General features: G+C 44.2%; 1 protein-coding gene across 3 annotated transcripts in view; it reads left to right on the top strand.

Annotated features, from left to right (window-relative positions):
- The window catches only part of LOC147453444 (uncharacterized), an 80,871-nt gene extending 67,560 nt beyond the window's left edge, over positions 1 to 13,311 (top strand). For all 3 annotated transcript variants that reach the window (XM_086515622.1, XM_086515623.1, XM_086515624.1), the window contains 3 exons: positions 10,576 to 10,701; positions 10,833 to 11,003; positions 11,270 to 13,311. In XM_086515622.1, the coding sequence (XP_086371748.1) occupies positions 10,576 to 10,701; positions 10,833 to 11,003; positions 11,270 to 13,180 (2,208 nt within the window). In that variant the 3' untranslated portion in view covers positions 13,181 to 13,311. The remainder of the gene's footprint in view (positions 1 to 10,575; positions 10,702 to 10,832; positions 11,004 to 11,269) is intronic.
- Positions 13,312 to 18,100: the final 4,789 nt, after the last annotated feature.

Raw genomic sequence — 18,100 nt, 5'->3', positions numbered from 1 at the left:
CCTGATTTTTAATACTAAAGTCACTTATATCTCTTTTGAGTTTCAGGGATACTATCGGCTGACAGTATTCTGTTGTATGACTTTATGAACTGGAATTCACGATAATATGATACTGATTTGTTCTTGACTTGTCTAAGTGCAGGAACAGATAGACGAAATGACTACAGCATTTCGGTCTGAAAGATCTCGATAGAAGTGATTGCAATAAGGATTAGTTAATCAGGCATCTATGAGGTCCCGAGGGGATCTAGATGCGATTGCTAAATACGTTGCCGATTAATCATGGTCTAAGATCCGAATGAATTTTTGAATGTGATTTGTCATGTGATGTTTTGTGATGTCTTGTGATGTGACTGTTGATTGGTACATGTGCTAGATGTGTGTTCCTAGTGCGTCGGTACTAACAGTCAGTGTCTGCTAAGACAGTTTATGGCCTCTATCTGTTTTGCAGGCGTAATCTAGGGCGATTACAATACTTTCAAGAGGGGGGTATGTCACAAACCGGTGACGTGGCATGGCCTGGACACACACACCCCCAGCTGGCAAGCCCGTGAAAGGCGGCAGAGACACCTGGCAGAAAATCCGAAAATCACAATGAGTGCTGACGTGGCATGTTGTACGGAATTCCGCGTTTTGTGGCGCAAATCACGGCAGTTGTACGGACAGCTTTTTCTACGCAAAAAGCTGGGCAGAATTTTGCGTGGGCTGATTTTCTATGCAAGCTTTGGAGAGGCTTGGGATAAGATGCTTTATTTTAAAGTTACTTTAAACTTGGAAGCTTTTGGGGTTCTGCTTTTAGCATCCCTTGTAAACCTTTATATACGTGGGCAGGGCTCCCATTCTGCAGAGCATCTGAACGCAGAGTCTCAGAGTGAGAACCCTCCCACTCCCTTGTACTTTGAACTCAGATTAATACAAAAAGAAATACTGAAAGGGGCGAGAGTCTTTGGGGCCAATATCTCTAGGCACGGAACTCCGTCGGGCCGTGTCGAGTCAATTCTGAACTATGAACTGTTTTGAAGTGAATCTCTGCTGTGTCGCGGTAGAATCTTGACTTGGAGTGTCCAAGTTTGTTTCATTTACAAGGGATGCCAAAAGCAGAGCCCCAAAAGCTTTCAGTGAAAAGCTTACCAAAATAAAGCAATTTAACTCAAAAGCTGCCAAGAAAATTGCGTAGGATTTTTTCCAGCGCAAAAAGTAAATTGCCGTACTGATGCCCGTAAATCCCGAAAATCCGTACGCTCAGCCATGTCAGCTTGTCAGCGAAATGCCCGCAGCAAATTCCGGAACCTGCCACGTCAGCTAGTACCCGCATTTCACGAGACTGTCCCCTCCTGTGTGTGTGTGTGTGTGTGTGTGTCCGGTTTGCTACCCACTTGATGTCTAGGGCTATGCCACGTCACCGGTTTTTGACAAATGGTGGACAGTGGCATCCTGTCAAAACCTTTTCCCTCAACGGCTGTGTAACACACAACATTGTTTTCTTCATCAAGTAGCCATCCCATATGGAATACCCTGGCACTAACTCCCCATTCTGTATCTGAGTAAACACATCGGAAAAATCCGGATCGGTGGCATACTGATCAATTATATCCTCGAAGCTTATATGATGAATCGCGGAAATAGCCAAGACGACAATGCATCTGCCACTAAGTGTCCTTGAACATGAACAATCTGAAAGTGAAACTGTGACAAGATGTTAACCCACCATATCTGCTTTTCCGAAAGCTGCTTTTGTGATAAGAAGTAGCGTAGACTCTGATGATAAGTAAAAACGGTGAAATCGGCTCCGTGTATATAATGTCGCCACTGAGTAAGAGCATGGATCACTCCCAATAGCTCTTTTTCGTAAGTTTGTTCTACCAATTCTGGCCTTAAAAACATTCTGCTTCAAAAGCAATCACATGGCCTTCTTGCATAAGACCGCTCCGAGACTACAACCACAAGCATCACAAGAAACTTTGAATGGCTTTTGCAAGTATGGCAAAGCCAAGACTGGTCCAGTAGTCAATTTTTCGTTAAGTGAGTCAGCTTTGTCGGTCCCCACAAGAAAGAGACTCCTTTCTAAGTCAATAAGTGCAAAGGCGAAGCTATCTCTGCATACTTCCAAATGAACCGCCGTTAGTAAGAATACAAGCCCAAAAAATAGGCTTTTAACTTCATGAGCATTAAAAGGCTTTTAACTTCATGAACATTCTTCAAGTCAGGCCAATCGCAGATAGTCTCACTCTTGGCCAAATCCATCTGTACTCCTGTTGTAAAACTCTCTAAGAATCCCAAAAGTCGCCCTGAAAGCTGTCATGCAGACATCTCCAGGAGCAATTTAGATCTGATGATAACCACTCTTTATATCAACTTGGCAAGTAGAATTCCGATGTCTGTCGAGTATATCATCGATCCTCGTAATGTGGAAATCTATTCTGGTTCATTGTTTCATTATTTTGGTCTCAGCTAACTCTGTAAGGTGGCCGGTTCGATGGTGTACTACCAGGAATCAATCATGCGATCTTTAGGACGTAAAGGAGGCAACTCGCTTTGTACGCCTTCAAAGAAACAATCAATCCCTATTGCAGAAAATCTTATTGTTCCTTTTCGAGGTCAAACATATTCGAACTTCAATCATCATTCAGTTCTCTCAAGAAAATCGAGTAAAGAAACTGAATTGCAAGTACAATCTCTTTGCCCTTCATTTGTCAAAGTCGCTCTTAGCCCGATAGTCAACCACGGCGTTGTTCTTGTGGTACCAAGGGATTCCTTGGAGGACATCACACCCTTCCAAAGGCATGATATAAAAGTCTTCATGCCCTAAACACCCGTGACATTGCAAACGAAGTTTGCCAATGATTGATGTAATGGCAACATCTTGTCCGGGTGTCAGTAGAACTGCCTCCGCCTATGGCCTCAGCCTGTTGGGCGTAATTCCAAATCTAGCCGCCAATTCAAGTGAAAAGAAGTTGGCCTTGGCTCCTCCATCAAAGAAAAATGAGGGCTTCAGGATCTTTATCTTTGCCCATGTATGGCGAAGTTTTGTACTTCTGTTCATCTGATTCGGGTCGAGCCCCACGCATTGTGGTACCAGTTCTGCTTTCATCTTTCCTTTTCTTCCGCACTCGGTTGCTACTCTGTAACTCTCAAGTTTATCTTCAGGTGGTCCTTTGGTTCATCTTCTTTTCAAGAGTTCTTGTCCATCTCTTTTTGCGAGTACAGGTTCTCCTTTTTTGCACTCGTCCGTCCTTTCGGCTTTCCTCCCGATCTGAGAGGAGAAGCAATGGCCACACGCCATCTCGAGTAAATCTTATCAATCATGTAATTCTTCAGGTGTTTCGCCAATCTCGGGTCTACGGAGTACTTAATTAATTTGTTTACACATATACCAATCTGCAGTTGACGTTTGTACTCCGTTCTGGCAAACTTTTCCGTCGAAAACAAATTTGTCCAAATCTTCATTCTTTTCTTCAATTCCCGCGCCTGATTTTTCAACTTTTTTTTGCCTTCCCACTGAGAGGTGTTATCTCTGTCAGATTCTCCACGAGAACCCGTGTGTAATCTAGGATTCTTTATAGCTTTATGCCCTGTAAGACAAAGCGATGAAGACGGGAGTGCGCCCAATGCGCGATGTATGAAGGGTGGGAGTGCCTAATAAGTCCGGGATCGAGGCACGAAGATTCTTTCACAAAAACCTGCGCGTGCTGCAAAAAAAGATCGGATTCTCCGTAGAAGAAGAATCTTTCTATGCTCTGATACCACTGTAATTGGCTTGGACACTCCAAGCGAAAAATCAATAGCAACACACGAACAGAAACTTCATAATCACTGAACTTTAATGGAGAGAGAGAGAGAGAGAGAGAGAGAGAAATGAAATGAAATGAAATGATATATTAACGTCTACAAGAGGCCAAAATGACCTATGAGACCAACTGATTACAATGATGAGTCTAGTACCAAGTCTGGGTACAAACAAGAAAACTACAAACAAAGAACTGATAGGAGTGCTACCGACTCCTATGGGTGGCTGGTAGGCTGAGCAATGGTATCACCATAAAGGTACAAAATGGGGATAAGTGTCACCATGATACAATATAGCAGTAGAATGAAGCCTATCCCGATCGACATTCTGGGTGTCGTGCTAGAATCCTGTGGATCCACTGCCGCAATCTCCGCCGGTGCTGCGTGGCTCCCCTCCTGATTCGCGGTCGTCTCGATCTCCCTAACTCTGTAGCTCGATCAATGAGAGTACCGCTGATGTGTGTATGGGTGGGACCCGAGCTCTCTGGTGGTGGTGTCCCCTCTGACTCTGTGGTACTCAGACTGAAGAAATCTGAGATGCGTCTCTGGGACTGTCTCTGTCTTTGCCCATTCAATAGAGCGTCTCTATGTCTCTGAATCTCAAGTAGGAATAATCCGAGACATCTTTGATCCTGATATCTCATGACTCTGTCTAACGAGTCAAAACCATCTCTGAATAGACAATGAAAGCGTCCACGTATCTCATAGTAGACTGTGCAGCGACATATGTAGTGAAACTCTGTCTCTGGCTCTGCATGGCATAACTGACATATCCTACTGTTTGCTGGTATGCCTCTGAATCTACCTGTCTCAATCCCAAGCTGGTGTGAAGATGTGCGAATCTGGCCAATAGCACATCGTAACCTATGAGATAGATGTGTGTCTATGTAACTGGGCCGTGTGACAAATCCGTCTGTTGTGAGTTGAAGAAGATGTTCTCTATAGAAAGCCCTCTTCGTACCCAACTCCCGTGATGGTTCTATCCATGTCCTCTTGCTATCAAGCTGGATAAGATCCTGCCGAATGAGTCTAGTAGTCTCCATCCGTGTAAGAGCCAAGGATGGTGCATCAAGAGAATACTGGAAAGGGGGCAGCCTGTCCATGCTGAAACCATGCCTCTGAAACCATGAGCTCATCTGTGCATACCAACATGATGTATCTCCTTGTAATGCCAGCTGTCTGGATGACTCGAGAGCAAGCCTTGCATACCTGTCCCTGGTGAGAGAGAGAGAGAGAGAGAGAGAGAGAGAGAGAGAGAGAGAGAGAGAAATGAAATGAAATGTTATATTAACGTCTTCAAAAGGCCAAAGTGACCTATGAGACCAGAAAGTTACAATGTGGTGGATCTGATACAAAGTCAGAGTAACAAGATGACAAAAATGAAATGACAAATGTCACAATAAAATACTATGGAATCCTAAACTACTAGGTGTGAACTAAGCAGCTAGTTGGGATAACTAGATCACAAGAGATCCAGCATCGGTCGTTGGCGGATCTCATCAATCTCCTCCATGGTCAGTAGTCTGACCGGGCGTCCTGCATGTCGAGCCAAAGTGATCCGAATCCTCTGATGCAGCCTCTGTCGATGCTGTGTAGTCCTCCGCAGTCGTGGGCGTCTGGATCTCCCCAGCTCAGTCGCTCGGTCGATCAGTGTGCCTCTGGTGTGAGGCGACGAGCTCTGCTGTGGTAGTAATTCCTCCGGGTGTCCAATGGCAGCTCTAAAGAAATCTGTGATCTGTCTCTGAGACTGGCTAGCCTCTCCTCTCATGAGGATCTCTCTGTGTCTGCGTAGCTCGAGCAAAAACAAACCCAAGCATCTCTGATCCTCGTACTGCATGACTCTGGAGAATGGTCCAAAGCCCTCTCTAAACAAGCAATGGAAGCGGCCTCGTATCTCGTAGTAGACGGGGCAGTGGCATGTGTAGTGCAACTCTGTCTCAGGCTCGATGTCACACAGGGGGCATGTCCTGGCCTCTGCTGGTACTCCGCTGTATCTCCCAGTCTCAATCCGCAGCTGGTGTGAAGATGTGCGTATCTAGCCGATAGCACATCGTATCCCATGAGACAAGTGGGTGTCCAGGTATCTGGGCCTCGTCACAAAACCATTAACCGTAAGCTGGAGGAGATTCTCTCTGTAGAAAGCCATCTTCGTGCCCAGCTCCTGTGCTGGCTGTATCCATGTCCTCCTGGTGTCTAGCTGAGTCAAGTCCTGGCGGATGAGCCTAGTGATCTCGGACTGTGTAAGAGTCAGAGAGGGTGCATCCAGTGAGTACTGGAAGGGAGGCAATCTGTCTATGCTGAACCCATGCGCCTGAAACCATGATGTCATCTCCCCATACCAGCATGCTGTATCTCTCTGCATGGCTAACTGTCGAGAGGACTCAAGTGCAAGGCGGGCATATCTGTCTCTGGGAAGTTCCCACATGCGGTGTATGAAGGAGACAGATCTGGTGAGCGCCTCAACCACTAGTGGGGGGGCAGCTAGCTCTACTCGAACAATAGCACGTGGTACTGAAGCCTTGGCTCTAATGAGCCGCGAGATCATAGAGACCAGAGGCTTCTCCATGTCCCCCCATCCATGACTGCGGCGTGTCCTCCCGTGATGATCCAATGAAGGTCCCCAAATCTAAACTCCATAAAGCAATGCAGAAGCCATCAGAGTGTCAAAGAGCCAGAGCTTCATCCGAGGCTCCTGAAACTGAACCTGTGAACACATCCTTTCCAATCTACCCAATGCTGCATGGGCTTTGGTCAGTCTAGTCTCTACTGCCCTCCTCAATGAAAATGCTGGCCCACTAAAAACCACTCCGAGGTAAGTATACGCATCTGTATACTCCACAGTCTCCTGGCCGTATGTGAATGCTGTCGCTGACCTCCTGATCCACTGTGGGGTGGTATTAAATACCATGACCTTGGTTTTACCAAGGTTGACGGACAAACCACTTTCCTGAGCAAACCTATTCACAGCATCCAAGTGACGTTGCATCCCCTCCGGAGAGTCGGAGATCAACACAATATCATCAGCATATAACAATAATGGAATCCATGTCCTTGCCAGCTGTGTACCTCTATCACCATCTCTCTCAATGTAGTCAGAAACCTCATCCACATACATACCAAATAGAGTAGGAGAGAGCGGGCAGCCCTGCTTCACTCCAATAGTGGAGTGTATCGGTGTGGATAGACCCTCTGAGGTGCGTACCTGCCCCACTACTGACCTGTATAATGCAATGACCCCCCAAATGAGCTCTATGGGTACTCCCATCTACTGTAATCTGCGCATCAATCTAGCTCTAGGCACTATGTCAAATGCTTTGCAGAAATCCACAAAGCTACAATAGATCCGTCTCCACGCGATCTACCCTCCTCAATGATGGCTCTGAGTGTCAAGATATGGTCAAGAGTAGAAAAACCCCTCCTGAACCCTGCCTGCCCGGCTGCGCGTATCCCCTCCCTCTCTGCCCATCTACTCAACTGCTGCTCAAGAATAGATGCGTACAACCGTGCCAATGTGTGTCCAATCATGATAGTGCGATAATTCCCAGGCTCCATAGGGTCTCCCGACTTGAAGATAGGTACAATAGTAGATAGGCTCCAAGTATCAGGCAAGCCCTCACACATGGCACGGTTAAACATCACTGCTAGAAGCTCTGCTAGTAGATCTCTGGCATGCGTGAAATGCTCAGCCACTAAACCATCATGATCGTATGCTCTCCCAATCCTCATCCTGTGAGAGAGAGAGAGAGAAATGAAATGTTATATTAACGTCTTCAAAAGGCCAGAATGACCTATGAGACCAAACTGATACAAAAGTGGTGAATCTGTTACAACGTCTGGGTACCTTAGTCGACACGGTCCGGCGGAGTTCCGTGCACAAAGGTATTGGGCCCAAAGATTGGCTCCCCTTTCGGTATTTCTTTTTATATTAATCTTTGAGCAAAGTACAACTCCCGCGGGTGCTCGCTCTCAGACTCTGCGTCCAGATGCTCTGAGATGTGAGCCCCCTTGGGTCACTTATAAACATTACAAGGGGTGCTAAAAGCAGAGCCCCAAAAGCTTCAAACTCAAAAGCAATAATCCCTCAAAAGCATCTGGCTCAAAATCTGCCATAAAATCAGCCAGCGCAAAAAGCGGAATTCCACACATGTTGCCACGTCAGCACCTGTCAGCGCAAAACGCAGAAATTCGTATTGTCTGCCACATCAGCATGTCAGTGCAGATTCCGGAAATCCGTACAGTCAACCACGTCACCTGTCTGTACAGTGGCCACGTCAGCAGTCCGCGGGCAATCATGCCACGTCATCATTTTGAGAGAGAGCGGGTTGCTGAAACCCCTAGGGATAGGGTTCCCTGCGTAAAGAAGTCAAGGGGTCAGATAGACTTTCCAAGAGTATTGAGGCAGTCTCACCTGAGGAGGGTTGTTGAATAGCTTCCTTGCCCCTTCTATCCTAGTAGTAGTAGCAACAAACTCCTCTAGAGTGGCTTCAGGTCGGATACTCTCTCGGAGATTTTGCTGAGAAGTCTTGGGGAGAGCCTTCTCCACCCACTTCTTGACCATGAATTTTCTTGGGAAGCTTGGCGACCAGACTTTGTTCTTGTCATGCGAGGTGAGACTTCAGTTGAAATCCCACTGGGCGTGCCAAAAATGAGAGCACTTGTAGGAAGCAAAGTGTGTCGTGCTCTCTACTAGTGGGTGCTCCTCAATGCAATCTGCGTGAAACCTCACCCAACAGAAAGAAAATGCAACACAACAATGGAACCAGCAACTCAAAAGGCGCAACAGTAGACTCAAAACACCATGGAAAGACTAACTCATAAAACTAGTACAGACTCTGGCTGGCAGCACACTCAGCTCCAAGCCCAAGTTTCGCAGGTACAATGGGGGTGTCCAGGCTCCAATGTGCAGGGACAGTGCAGATGTGCGGTGCTGGACACAAACACAAGACTCAAGACAATAGACCATAGAAAGTAGATAAAGCATACTACGACTAGAACCAATCACACACATACACAATCATAAAGAGCCACCAACGGCTAGCAAAATATCCCAATCCAGCTAAGTCTATCTCCAAATTGTGGTGGTGGTGATCTGGCCACAGTGTCCACTAGATCACCACCCATATCACTGCCGTGTGTCACTGCCCAAGCGAGAGTCCGTCCAGTGTGAACGCTAGACCAACTGTAACTAACTGCCTGTCTTGTGCAAGTGACACTGTAGCCCTGCTACAACAGTTCCGTGTGAGAGGCTCTTTCAATGCCTCCAGAGCTTGGGTGTACCTCCATGACTGACTTGGGCTATATATGCTTTATATGAGCAAGTAGCAGGGAGAGTACTCTGCCCTGGAGGCATAGCAGACCCTATTCCTTGCACCATTGGTGTGAAGCAAAGATGCTCACTCTCGTCGACCCTCTTCGAGATCTACATTGATGAGATCTCAGATTATATACTGCGAGCTGGTGGCGAGGGTGCAGACCTTGTACATATCATGCTTTATGCCAACGAGATTGTTTTGATCTCTGAATCACAGGAGGGCTTACAGCAACACCTCCAGGCTTTTGACGAATTGTGTACTCAGAGTGGACTAATAGTGAACCTTGGGAAAACCAAGGTCATGATCTTCCATACTTTCTGGGCAGTCAGGAGTGCAGTAGTCTTTATGGCTGTAGGTAGACAGATAGAGATGGTGGAGTCTTATGTGTACTTGGGAGTCACCTTTGCGAGCCCACCCGGGCGCTTCACCATGGTAAAGACAGCTACAGACAGACTCACCAGCAGCTATGGGGCTTTAGCCATGCTAGAGAGGAGACTTCATCTGGCACACTTTAAGGAGCCCCGCACCAAGGGGTGGTTCTTCGACACTGTGGTCACCCCAGCTTTGATGTATGCTGCAGCAGTATGGGTCCCTTGACGATCAGTCACCTCATGGACACAGATTGAGAGACCACAGATATGTATGATCTCACACTTGTTCCGCAGCAAGCCTTCAGTACCACACGACATTATTAGAGCAGAATTGGGCCAGATGCTTGAGACTTTTGAGGGTCAACCTGAGCCTTCGGCAATGATGGTGTGAGCTTTCAGGTTGGATCTGATGCACATACTTAGAGAACAGTATGATTCATTGAGGACAGCTCCGACAGGGCTGAGAGACTGTGCTAGGCTTTCATCCAGCTATGGCGGCCTGGACCGTTTTTCTCTGTGGGTCATGGAATTCACAGGCACTACAAGCCACCTCCCAAATTGTGACTTTAGCCGTATATGTCTTTCATTCTGGGAGAGTCTCCATCTTTTTGTACGGTGCACTCTTTTGGTAGGAGGGATGTAGCCCGTTGGGCGGTGTACAAATTGATGTGACGATCCTTTATGCTCAAAACAAAAGCCGAGTTCACTATAGCTTCCCAAGTAAATTGAGATAGCATTTAGTTTCAACATTTCAGTGGCCAGCAGGATGTGCTCCATCTGAAAATGTCTTAATGTTTTGATCGATTTTATCTTGGAAAAAGTGAAAGTTAATGCAGCAAGCTTGTAGCCAACTTTCAGAGTAAACTGAAGCCTTGGAAATGTCAATCTCAAGTGAACATTGAGCAAGTCAAAGTAAGAAGGTTACAAGTTTTAGGCTTCCTATTGTACTTCAGTTAAAATCACTTATCACCAGTTCATTGCGAAGACAAATCTGAACTGCATACTCTACTGTAACTGATGTGGTAGCTCTTGTTCTCCAAACAAAGAAAAGTTTGCATTGTTATGGTGGTCATTGTTCATTAGACTAACCATGTGTTCTCTTTCAGGCTAATTTAGCAATCACTCATTTTGACATCATTATGTTCTCATTTGATGCGTGGAGCTTTGGAGACATCGAGAACTCTTATGTTTACAAGCAAGCAGCTGGGTCAAGGTATTTAAGACCACTAGAGGTGCGACTACTGCTTTATAACTAGCTTACGGAAATTAGTTAATTGTTGATTGAGTATTAAGCAATTTTGTCTCTTATCTAGGCAATGCTTGCATTTTCTCAAGTCATTCGTGTGCAATCAATATTTTGCAGCCAATGAGGGTAAAGAGTCCAGAGACATTTGAAGCAGCTTTGAACTGGGTGTCAAGATGGCGTCCTGCTGGCACAACAAACCTTTCCAAGGCGATCGATCTGGCTATGAGTCGAACATCAGCAGACTGCATCTATCTATTTAGTGAAGGGAAATCTGACAAACCAGTCCTTGTAAGTTACGTCTTTTGCACTCCCTGCTGATGATGCTATGAAGAGAAAACAGTCTTTACATATTATCTGTGTGAATTAGGAAAGTTAATCTGTGCATTATGTGCTTTCATTAATCTCAAGTTGTTTCTAGTCTGGAAGCAAGCAATTCAAGCTGTATGAATAACTGTTAAAATGGAGTTTATAAAATGGGTACATCTTGCAAAAGCCCCTCTTCAGAAAACAAAGAAAAATTTTGGTTTTTGTATTTAAAATGTCTGTGTTTACAGATAATAGAATCTTTGAAAAGACAAGCTCAAATCCAGAGGTACTCGATTCCAATCTACACCATAGGCATGCGCACAAGCAAGTTGAGATGTAGATTTTTGAAACGACTAGCAGCTGTTACTGGTGGGCAGTTTATGGAGTATGATTTCAAAGTTGCCCAGCAAAAGCCTTTAGAAGGCAAAGAGGAAGATTTGGCTGATATGCTGTGGGCACAGAAAATGGTTGAAGACATTCAAAGGAAGAATGCTGAGTCCAGCAGAAAAGAGGATATCAAGGATATCATCAAGCATGTAGAGAGTAAATATCCATCAGCCAGGCATACGGTGCATTTGGAAGCACACAGACAGAAGGTTATTGAAGTAGAGGCAGTGTACCAGCAAGAGTTGCAAAGGGTAAGAAATGAAAATGCAGAAACGCAGCTGCGTGCAAAGCAAGCATACGAAAAACTGGTGCTAGAGACACAGGAGAGAAACAAAGCTCATCAGGAGAAGGCGAAAGCCCAATGGGAAGACGAAGTCGAGAAAGTTTTGAAGAAAAATACACAGATGATAGAAGATGGTTTGAAATGGAAAGATGAAGTCACTAAAATCAAACAAAAGAACGATCAGACACAGAAGGATGCAAAAACACAATTTATGAAGGATTTGAAACAGGTGGAGGAGCGAAATATTGCAACTATGGAAAAAGCCAAGGAGCAGCATACTACAGAATTAGAGAGGATAAAGAAAAAGCACATAGAAGGGCTTGAGGAGGTGGCAAGGAGACAAAAGGAGAGCGATGAGAAGGTGGCCACGATAAATAAAGCTACTAGGGACGAACACGAAGCAAATTGTAAAGCTATTCGAGAGTCCAATGTGCTTATTCTGGCTCAAGCACGGAAGGTGCATGAAGAGAAACTTGAGAGTGTCAAAGTTCAGAATGCCAAGGCTATCTTAGAGGCACAACGACAGTTTGAAAAGCGATGTGAGGAGGTTAGGGTGGATAATGCAAGGAAGAAATTGGCTCTGGTGCAACTTCTGGACAGCATCAAAAGACGAAAGGAGTATGCTGTTTCATCTCATAAAGCTGAAGTCACAAGAGCAATCTCTTTGCATGAAGAAAAGATCAAAGCATACAACAAGATGAATTCGGAGAATGAGGAGAAGACACGTAAAGCTTGGAAACGAATGTGCGAAAAAATCGACAAAGAAAACATGGCAACTCTTCATAAAGCCATGGATGACTTTGAAGCAGAGCAGATTCGAGTGCAAGAGGAGAATGTGAAGCTGGCAGAGAGACGGCTCGACCTTAAACGCCGCATTGCTCAAGTTGTCAGAGAAAACGACGAAATAGTAAAGCGGAAGAAAGTGGAATGGAAGGAGGCATGTGCTTTAGTCGAAAAACAGCATGAGGTAGAGGTTGCTAAGGCAAAAGAGGCACATAAAGATAAGATTGAGCAAGTGAAGCTAAGAAATGCAGAAAAGCTTCAGTCATCGCTTCTTGAGCATAAAGCCAAAGTAGCTGCTGTGGAGACATATAATGAGACGGTCCGACCCTATGTTGTGGCATCTAATGCAGTGCGCTCAGAAATTCGACGCATTGAAGCTTTCCTACAGTGCATTGCAGACAGTATTTTGCCTCATGACAGGCACATTATGGAGAAAAATTCGACTAAATCTCCACTTGATAAAGATCTTGACCTTCTTGCGGTATCCGATGCAACACTAAACACGGAAATGCTGATTGAAGCATTGCGGAGTGCATATGGGAAAAACTGGAAGGTGGATAAGAAAGGAGACAAGAAGCTTTCTCAGAGAATGAGCACAGTGCCTGATATATTTGGCTCCAAGACCAAGTTCTCAGGCTTGATCCCCATTCATCCTGCTCGTGCGATACCGCACAGTTGCCTGGAACCAGAAGACTTGAAGAGTTGAGAGAAAATTCTTTTTTAATGTTCTATGCCTTTTGCCACAACAATCGACAAGGAGCTTTGCAGAATCCTCAAGCAGGTTCTTGCATGGATTCTAGGTTTAGCATTACAGAATTGAGAGTCTTTACCTGTTACCAGAAGATGGCCACCATTATTGTTGTATATGTCATAAGAAAACGTAGCCGCCGCAGATTTGTGCTACTGATGGCATCAATGGCCATTCTTCTAAACAATGCAAAGGAGCGCAACAAGGGCCCCATGTATATTCAATCGCGCTGCATCATCTATCTCACAAATTGTGGTGTTCAGTCTATCTTAGAGATCTTGCCAAAAATTCCTTTTGGACTCGACACTGGCAATTGCTAATATGTCAGAGATGTATACTTGCCTATATTGTTGGGCAGAAGCTTCTGTCTAATTGGAAAGAAAAGCAGGTTAAGCACTTTTTGGGGGCTTAAGACTTAATTCATTTCATCTGGACAAATACTGACGTGAGAGGTTTTGGTGGATGTAGAGATTGTTTTAAGCATCTTGTCTTGTCTTGGGTCGGCGGGCAAATAAATTCACTCGGGAGCTATATAAATGCTGCAAAACTCGCTTTGTAATTGTTTGTTCAAGCTATAGGTGCAACCTGGGTTCTCCACAATCTCTCTCTCCTGATCTTTCTGCAATTGTTTGAATTCTCTTGGGTGCTTGTTGGACCATAGCCATTGCTGAGCACGGCTGTAATCGCATGATTAACGAGCTAATTAGCAAATGGTTTAAGAAGATCTTAGCCTTCACGATCCCCGTGCTGCTGGCTTTGTGTGCAGTGCACGTGCTATGAGGTGAACCTTCGCATTATCTCGCACGGGCATGTTCAAATGGGATCGACGGTGGGGATCAGAGAAGGAAGCGAAAAGAGCACAAAAATGGAGGGGTTTCGATGACAACACATAATTCCACAAAAGCACGCGATAATGAAGGCCACACTTTTGTAGAAAATTATCGAATTGATGTTATAGCAACTGCCTCTGGCAGTGCCAACATTATGTTGAAAAGGAAGTTCTTAGACCCTGTGTGTGAGAGAGAGAGAGAGAGATTAAAGAGGGAGAAAAGTAAAACATACCTTTACATATTTGAAAGGTACTTTGTTGTATGTGGGCTGAAATTCCCTTGGCATACACCCTCCCTTTTCGTTGAAAGGCAACGCCAATAAAAGGATTTACAAAACAAAAAGTTGCAAAGAAAGTAGTGAGGTCCTTGAATGAAGTAACCATTTACAAACTACAAAAAGTCATTGTTCTTTATCAACTCATTGGAAATATGCAGAACACAAACATCAAATAAGGTGGCATAAATTGTTGATTATGCATCTCTTTGATCCGCTACACAAACTTACTTGGAAGGACTTCATTGGCAGGAGCAATGCAAAAAAACAAATGGACAACCTCCAAGTTCAAAGGCAAATTGCTTGATTGACCTATTCAATACAATCTCCAAAGCACCATATTTAGTTTGCCCTGAATCTAAAACTCTAAACCAAAGCTACATCTTTGCACCAGTAAGGAGAAACACTTGCACACCCTCCACCACACATACACACACACACACAAAATGAAAATTGAAATAATATAGTAACGTCTTCAAAAGGCCAAAATGACCCATGAGACCACTCCGTTACAAATTGGTGAATTTGATACAATGTATGGGTACAAAAAAGAGATACTGAAATGAATCTAGAAGTGCTATTAGATGGAACTATGTGGGGTATATGTGATCCTTGATACAATGGGTGCCCAATATAAGAGGGTGATATAATGAGTGATGAATCCATCCTCAATTGTACTCTAGATGACGAGAAGTATGGCTCGATTCCTTGTTGTAGTCTTTGTCGATGTTGTGAAGCTCCTCTCCTCAGTCGTGGGGGTCTCGATCTCCCTAGTTCCAATGCTTGGTCAATGAGAGTATTGCAGGGGGTGTGTGTGTGTGTGTGTGTGAAATAGATAGATAGATAGATAGATTTTATTATCGTCCTCGGAGGTCAAATATGACCTATGGAACCAAAGTTACATGTGATGTAGTATGTATATGGATGATGAGTGACTTTCGATGCTCCAAAATTGTGGTAATGAGAGTCGCAATGGAGAGCCCACACTGTGGCTGGGAGAGGAAAGTGTGTAGGTCTAAGCTATGGCTGAAAATGTGAGAGAAGCAAGTTCGCATGTGCCCAAAAGCTGAGCACTCTAGTAGTGTGTGGTACTCAGACTCTCGAACTTGCAATGAGCATAATGTGCACAGTCGATTTGACTCTTCTCCATTGCCCCAACACCCTATCTCGCATCGAAGGAAATGAGAGCTAAGCCGAATGGCTACAATAGTGCGTATCGCAAACAAGGGGATAGGCTCAAGCCATGTAAGTGTGAGTACGGTTTCCTCTTTCAGCGAAGACTATGGTTTTGTAGTTGGGGGCAATATGGGTGGTGTAATATATGAAGCGTGACCCACCGGATTTCTCCCAAGCCGTAATACATTGGCGTTGTAGAAAAGCTTCATTCACTTGGGAGTCAATTGAAGCATCATGTAGCAAGTGTAATGCATCCCATTGCCCAAACCACTTCTTTATGTCTTGCATCCATCCCGTGCTAAGGATCTTGCTTTTATGCGTCTTTTGAACTTTTTTGCTTGCTTCCCATGCAATTGTAGGAAGTCGATGAGAGGGGTTTTGAGGCATCTTTATCATGTACTCCACAACCCTTTCCATGCCCATAACCTCAATTGGAAGAGATCCCGACTCAAGAAGTAGAAGCATATATGGTGTTTGTGTCTTAACTTGGAGAAAGTTTGTAAGAAAACACTTTTGGATATTCTCAAACTCTTTCCAAGTAGACATTGAGATGCTCCCGCCCCGCACTTCAACTCCATAAAGAAGAATCGGTGTTACCAATGCATCAAAAAGATACTCCTTGAGAACCCAACACTTGATGTTTCCCGCCTTACACATGTTCTCAAATGCACAATATGCTCTCTTTCCCACTTCCAAATGACGCACAACACATTCATGCCACTTGTGATTGGACGGAACCTCAAGGCCAAGGTACTTAAAGCTCTCAACAACTTCAAGTGTCTCATTGTTGTACACAATGCATAGCTTCTCCTTATGGTTGGTTTCCACAAGTATAACCTTTGTTTTGGATTCATTCACAATCAATCCACTATGCAAGAAAAAGTTCTCAAGGACAATTATAAGCTTTTGTGCATCTTCTAAAGTGTGTGCTAGAAGCACTACATCATCCGCATACAACAAAAGCATGATTACCGCATTGCAAATAGTGACCTCTCCAATGACTTCTTCTTGCATAAAGTCAAGTACCATTTGTTCCAATTGATCGATGCATAGACCAAAGAGAGTTGGTGACAACGGACATCCTTGTTTAACCCCAATAGTGCTTACAAAAATTTTTGAAATTTCTCTTCCCATGCGCAATTGACAAATCACCTTCTCATAGATTCGAGAAACCGCAAGCATAAACTCACTTGGCACTTGGATTTCTTCTATCCTTCTCCACAAAATGTTACGTAGAATCATATCAAAGGCTTTCTTAAAGTCCACAAAACAACAATACAATCGCTTGCCTTTCAATCGACTTTCCTCCATGAGAACACGAAGAGTGACAAGATGATCAATGATGCTATGGCATTGACCAAAACCCGTTTGTCCCTTTGCACACTTGTCATTCTCTTCAGCCCAATCACTTAATTTCATCTACATTATGCACCCAAACAAATTTTGCCATAAGAGGCCCAATCATTATAGTCCGGTAGTTGTTTACATTCTTTACATCCCCTCCTTTATGCAAAGGCTTAACCCAATTAGTACTCTAATCATAAGGCATACCATGCTGAAGTGCAGGGTTAAACATATCACACATCCATTCACGGGTAAAATCTCTCGTCCATTTGATCATCTCCGGCTTGATACCTTGAAGATCTCCCGCTTTGCGAGTGGCCAACTTTTCAGGCCCACCGCATACATCCTCAATAGTAAGAAAAGAGGGCATACATGGGAGTGAACCATAAAATGAAATTTTTTCAACATTCGCTCGCTCATATAATTGCCTACAATGTGTGTACCCGCTTGCCCCTCAAGTTTCTCCAAAATCATCCACATGCATGTGCCTTTTCTTAGACTTGGAAAAGTTGTTGCTTTACTTCCCATTTTCTTCTCTTCTTTTGAATCAATGCCTTGTATGTATGCAAATGACTTTAATAGTTGTCTTTGTCTATAGTTGCATCAAGCTTTATCAAGGATTTTCGAGCATCTTGACATTCTTTATCAAACCACCTTTTGCGTGATCTATCTTTGTTGATACCATGGAGATGCTTTATGGCAAAGCATTCTTCGGCACAAGAACAAATAGGTTTCTTGAAAGCTTCCCATTTAGTTTCCAATGGTGCATCATATTGAAGCTTTGCCATCCATAATTTTTGCTCAACCATTTCAATGTACATTGGTGCCCGTTTGAAATCCATACATAGTGATAATTTCTCTTTTGGCTGAGATTATCATGTTTAGTTGCTTCTCCACATGAAAGGTCAATACATAAGGTGCGATGGTCAAATTCCGGGGACCATTGACCAAACATAAAACTCTTTATGCGATACATGATGGCTTCAAAGAGTAGCATATAGTCAATTACACTCTCTCCATTATGTCTCTTACATGTAAATCCATTGGTTCCACTCCACAAAGATACACCATTGGCAATGAGCATACCCGTACTATTACACATGTGTAAAAGTAACTTTCCATAGTGATCCGGCTCTTTCTCATCCATTGAAGTACAATCATACAAGTGAACTTCCTCCAACTCCCTTGAAATGTATGGCATATCAAATTGTTGAGTGTCATGTTGCAATGTTTTTGTGCAAGCATTCATATCCC

This window comes from Adiantum capillus-veneris, chromosome 7 (genome assembly GCF_014529385.1).
Source record: "Adiantum capillus-veneris isolate H3 chromosome 7, ASM1452938v2, whole genome shotgun sequence".
Taxonomy (NCBI): Eukaryota; Viridiplantae; Streptophyta; class Polypodiopsida; order Polypodiales; family Pteridaceae; genus Adiantum; species Adiantum capillus-veneris.
This window is presented reverse-complemented; position numbering and strand designations above follow the sequence as displayed.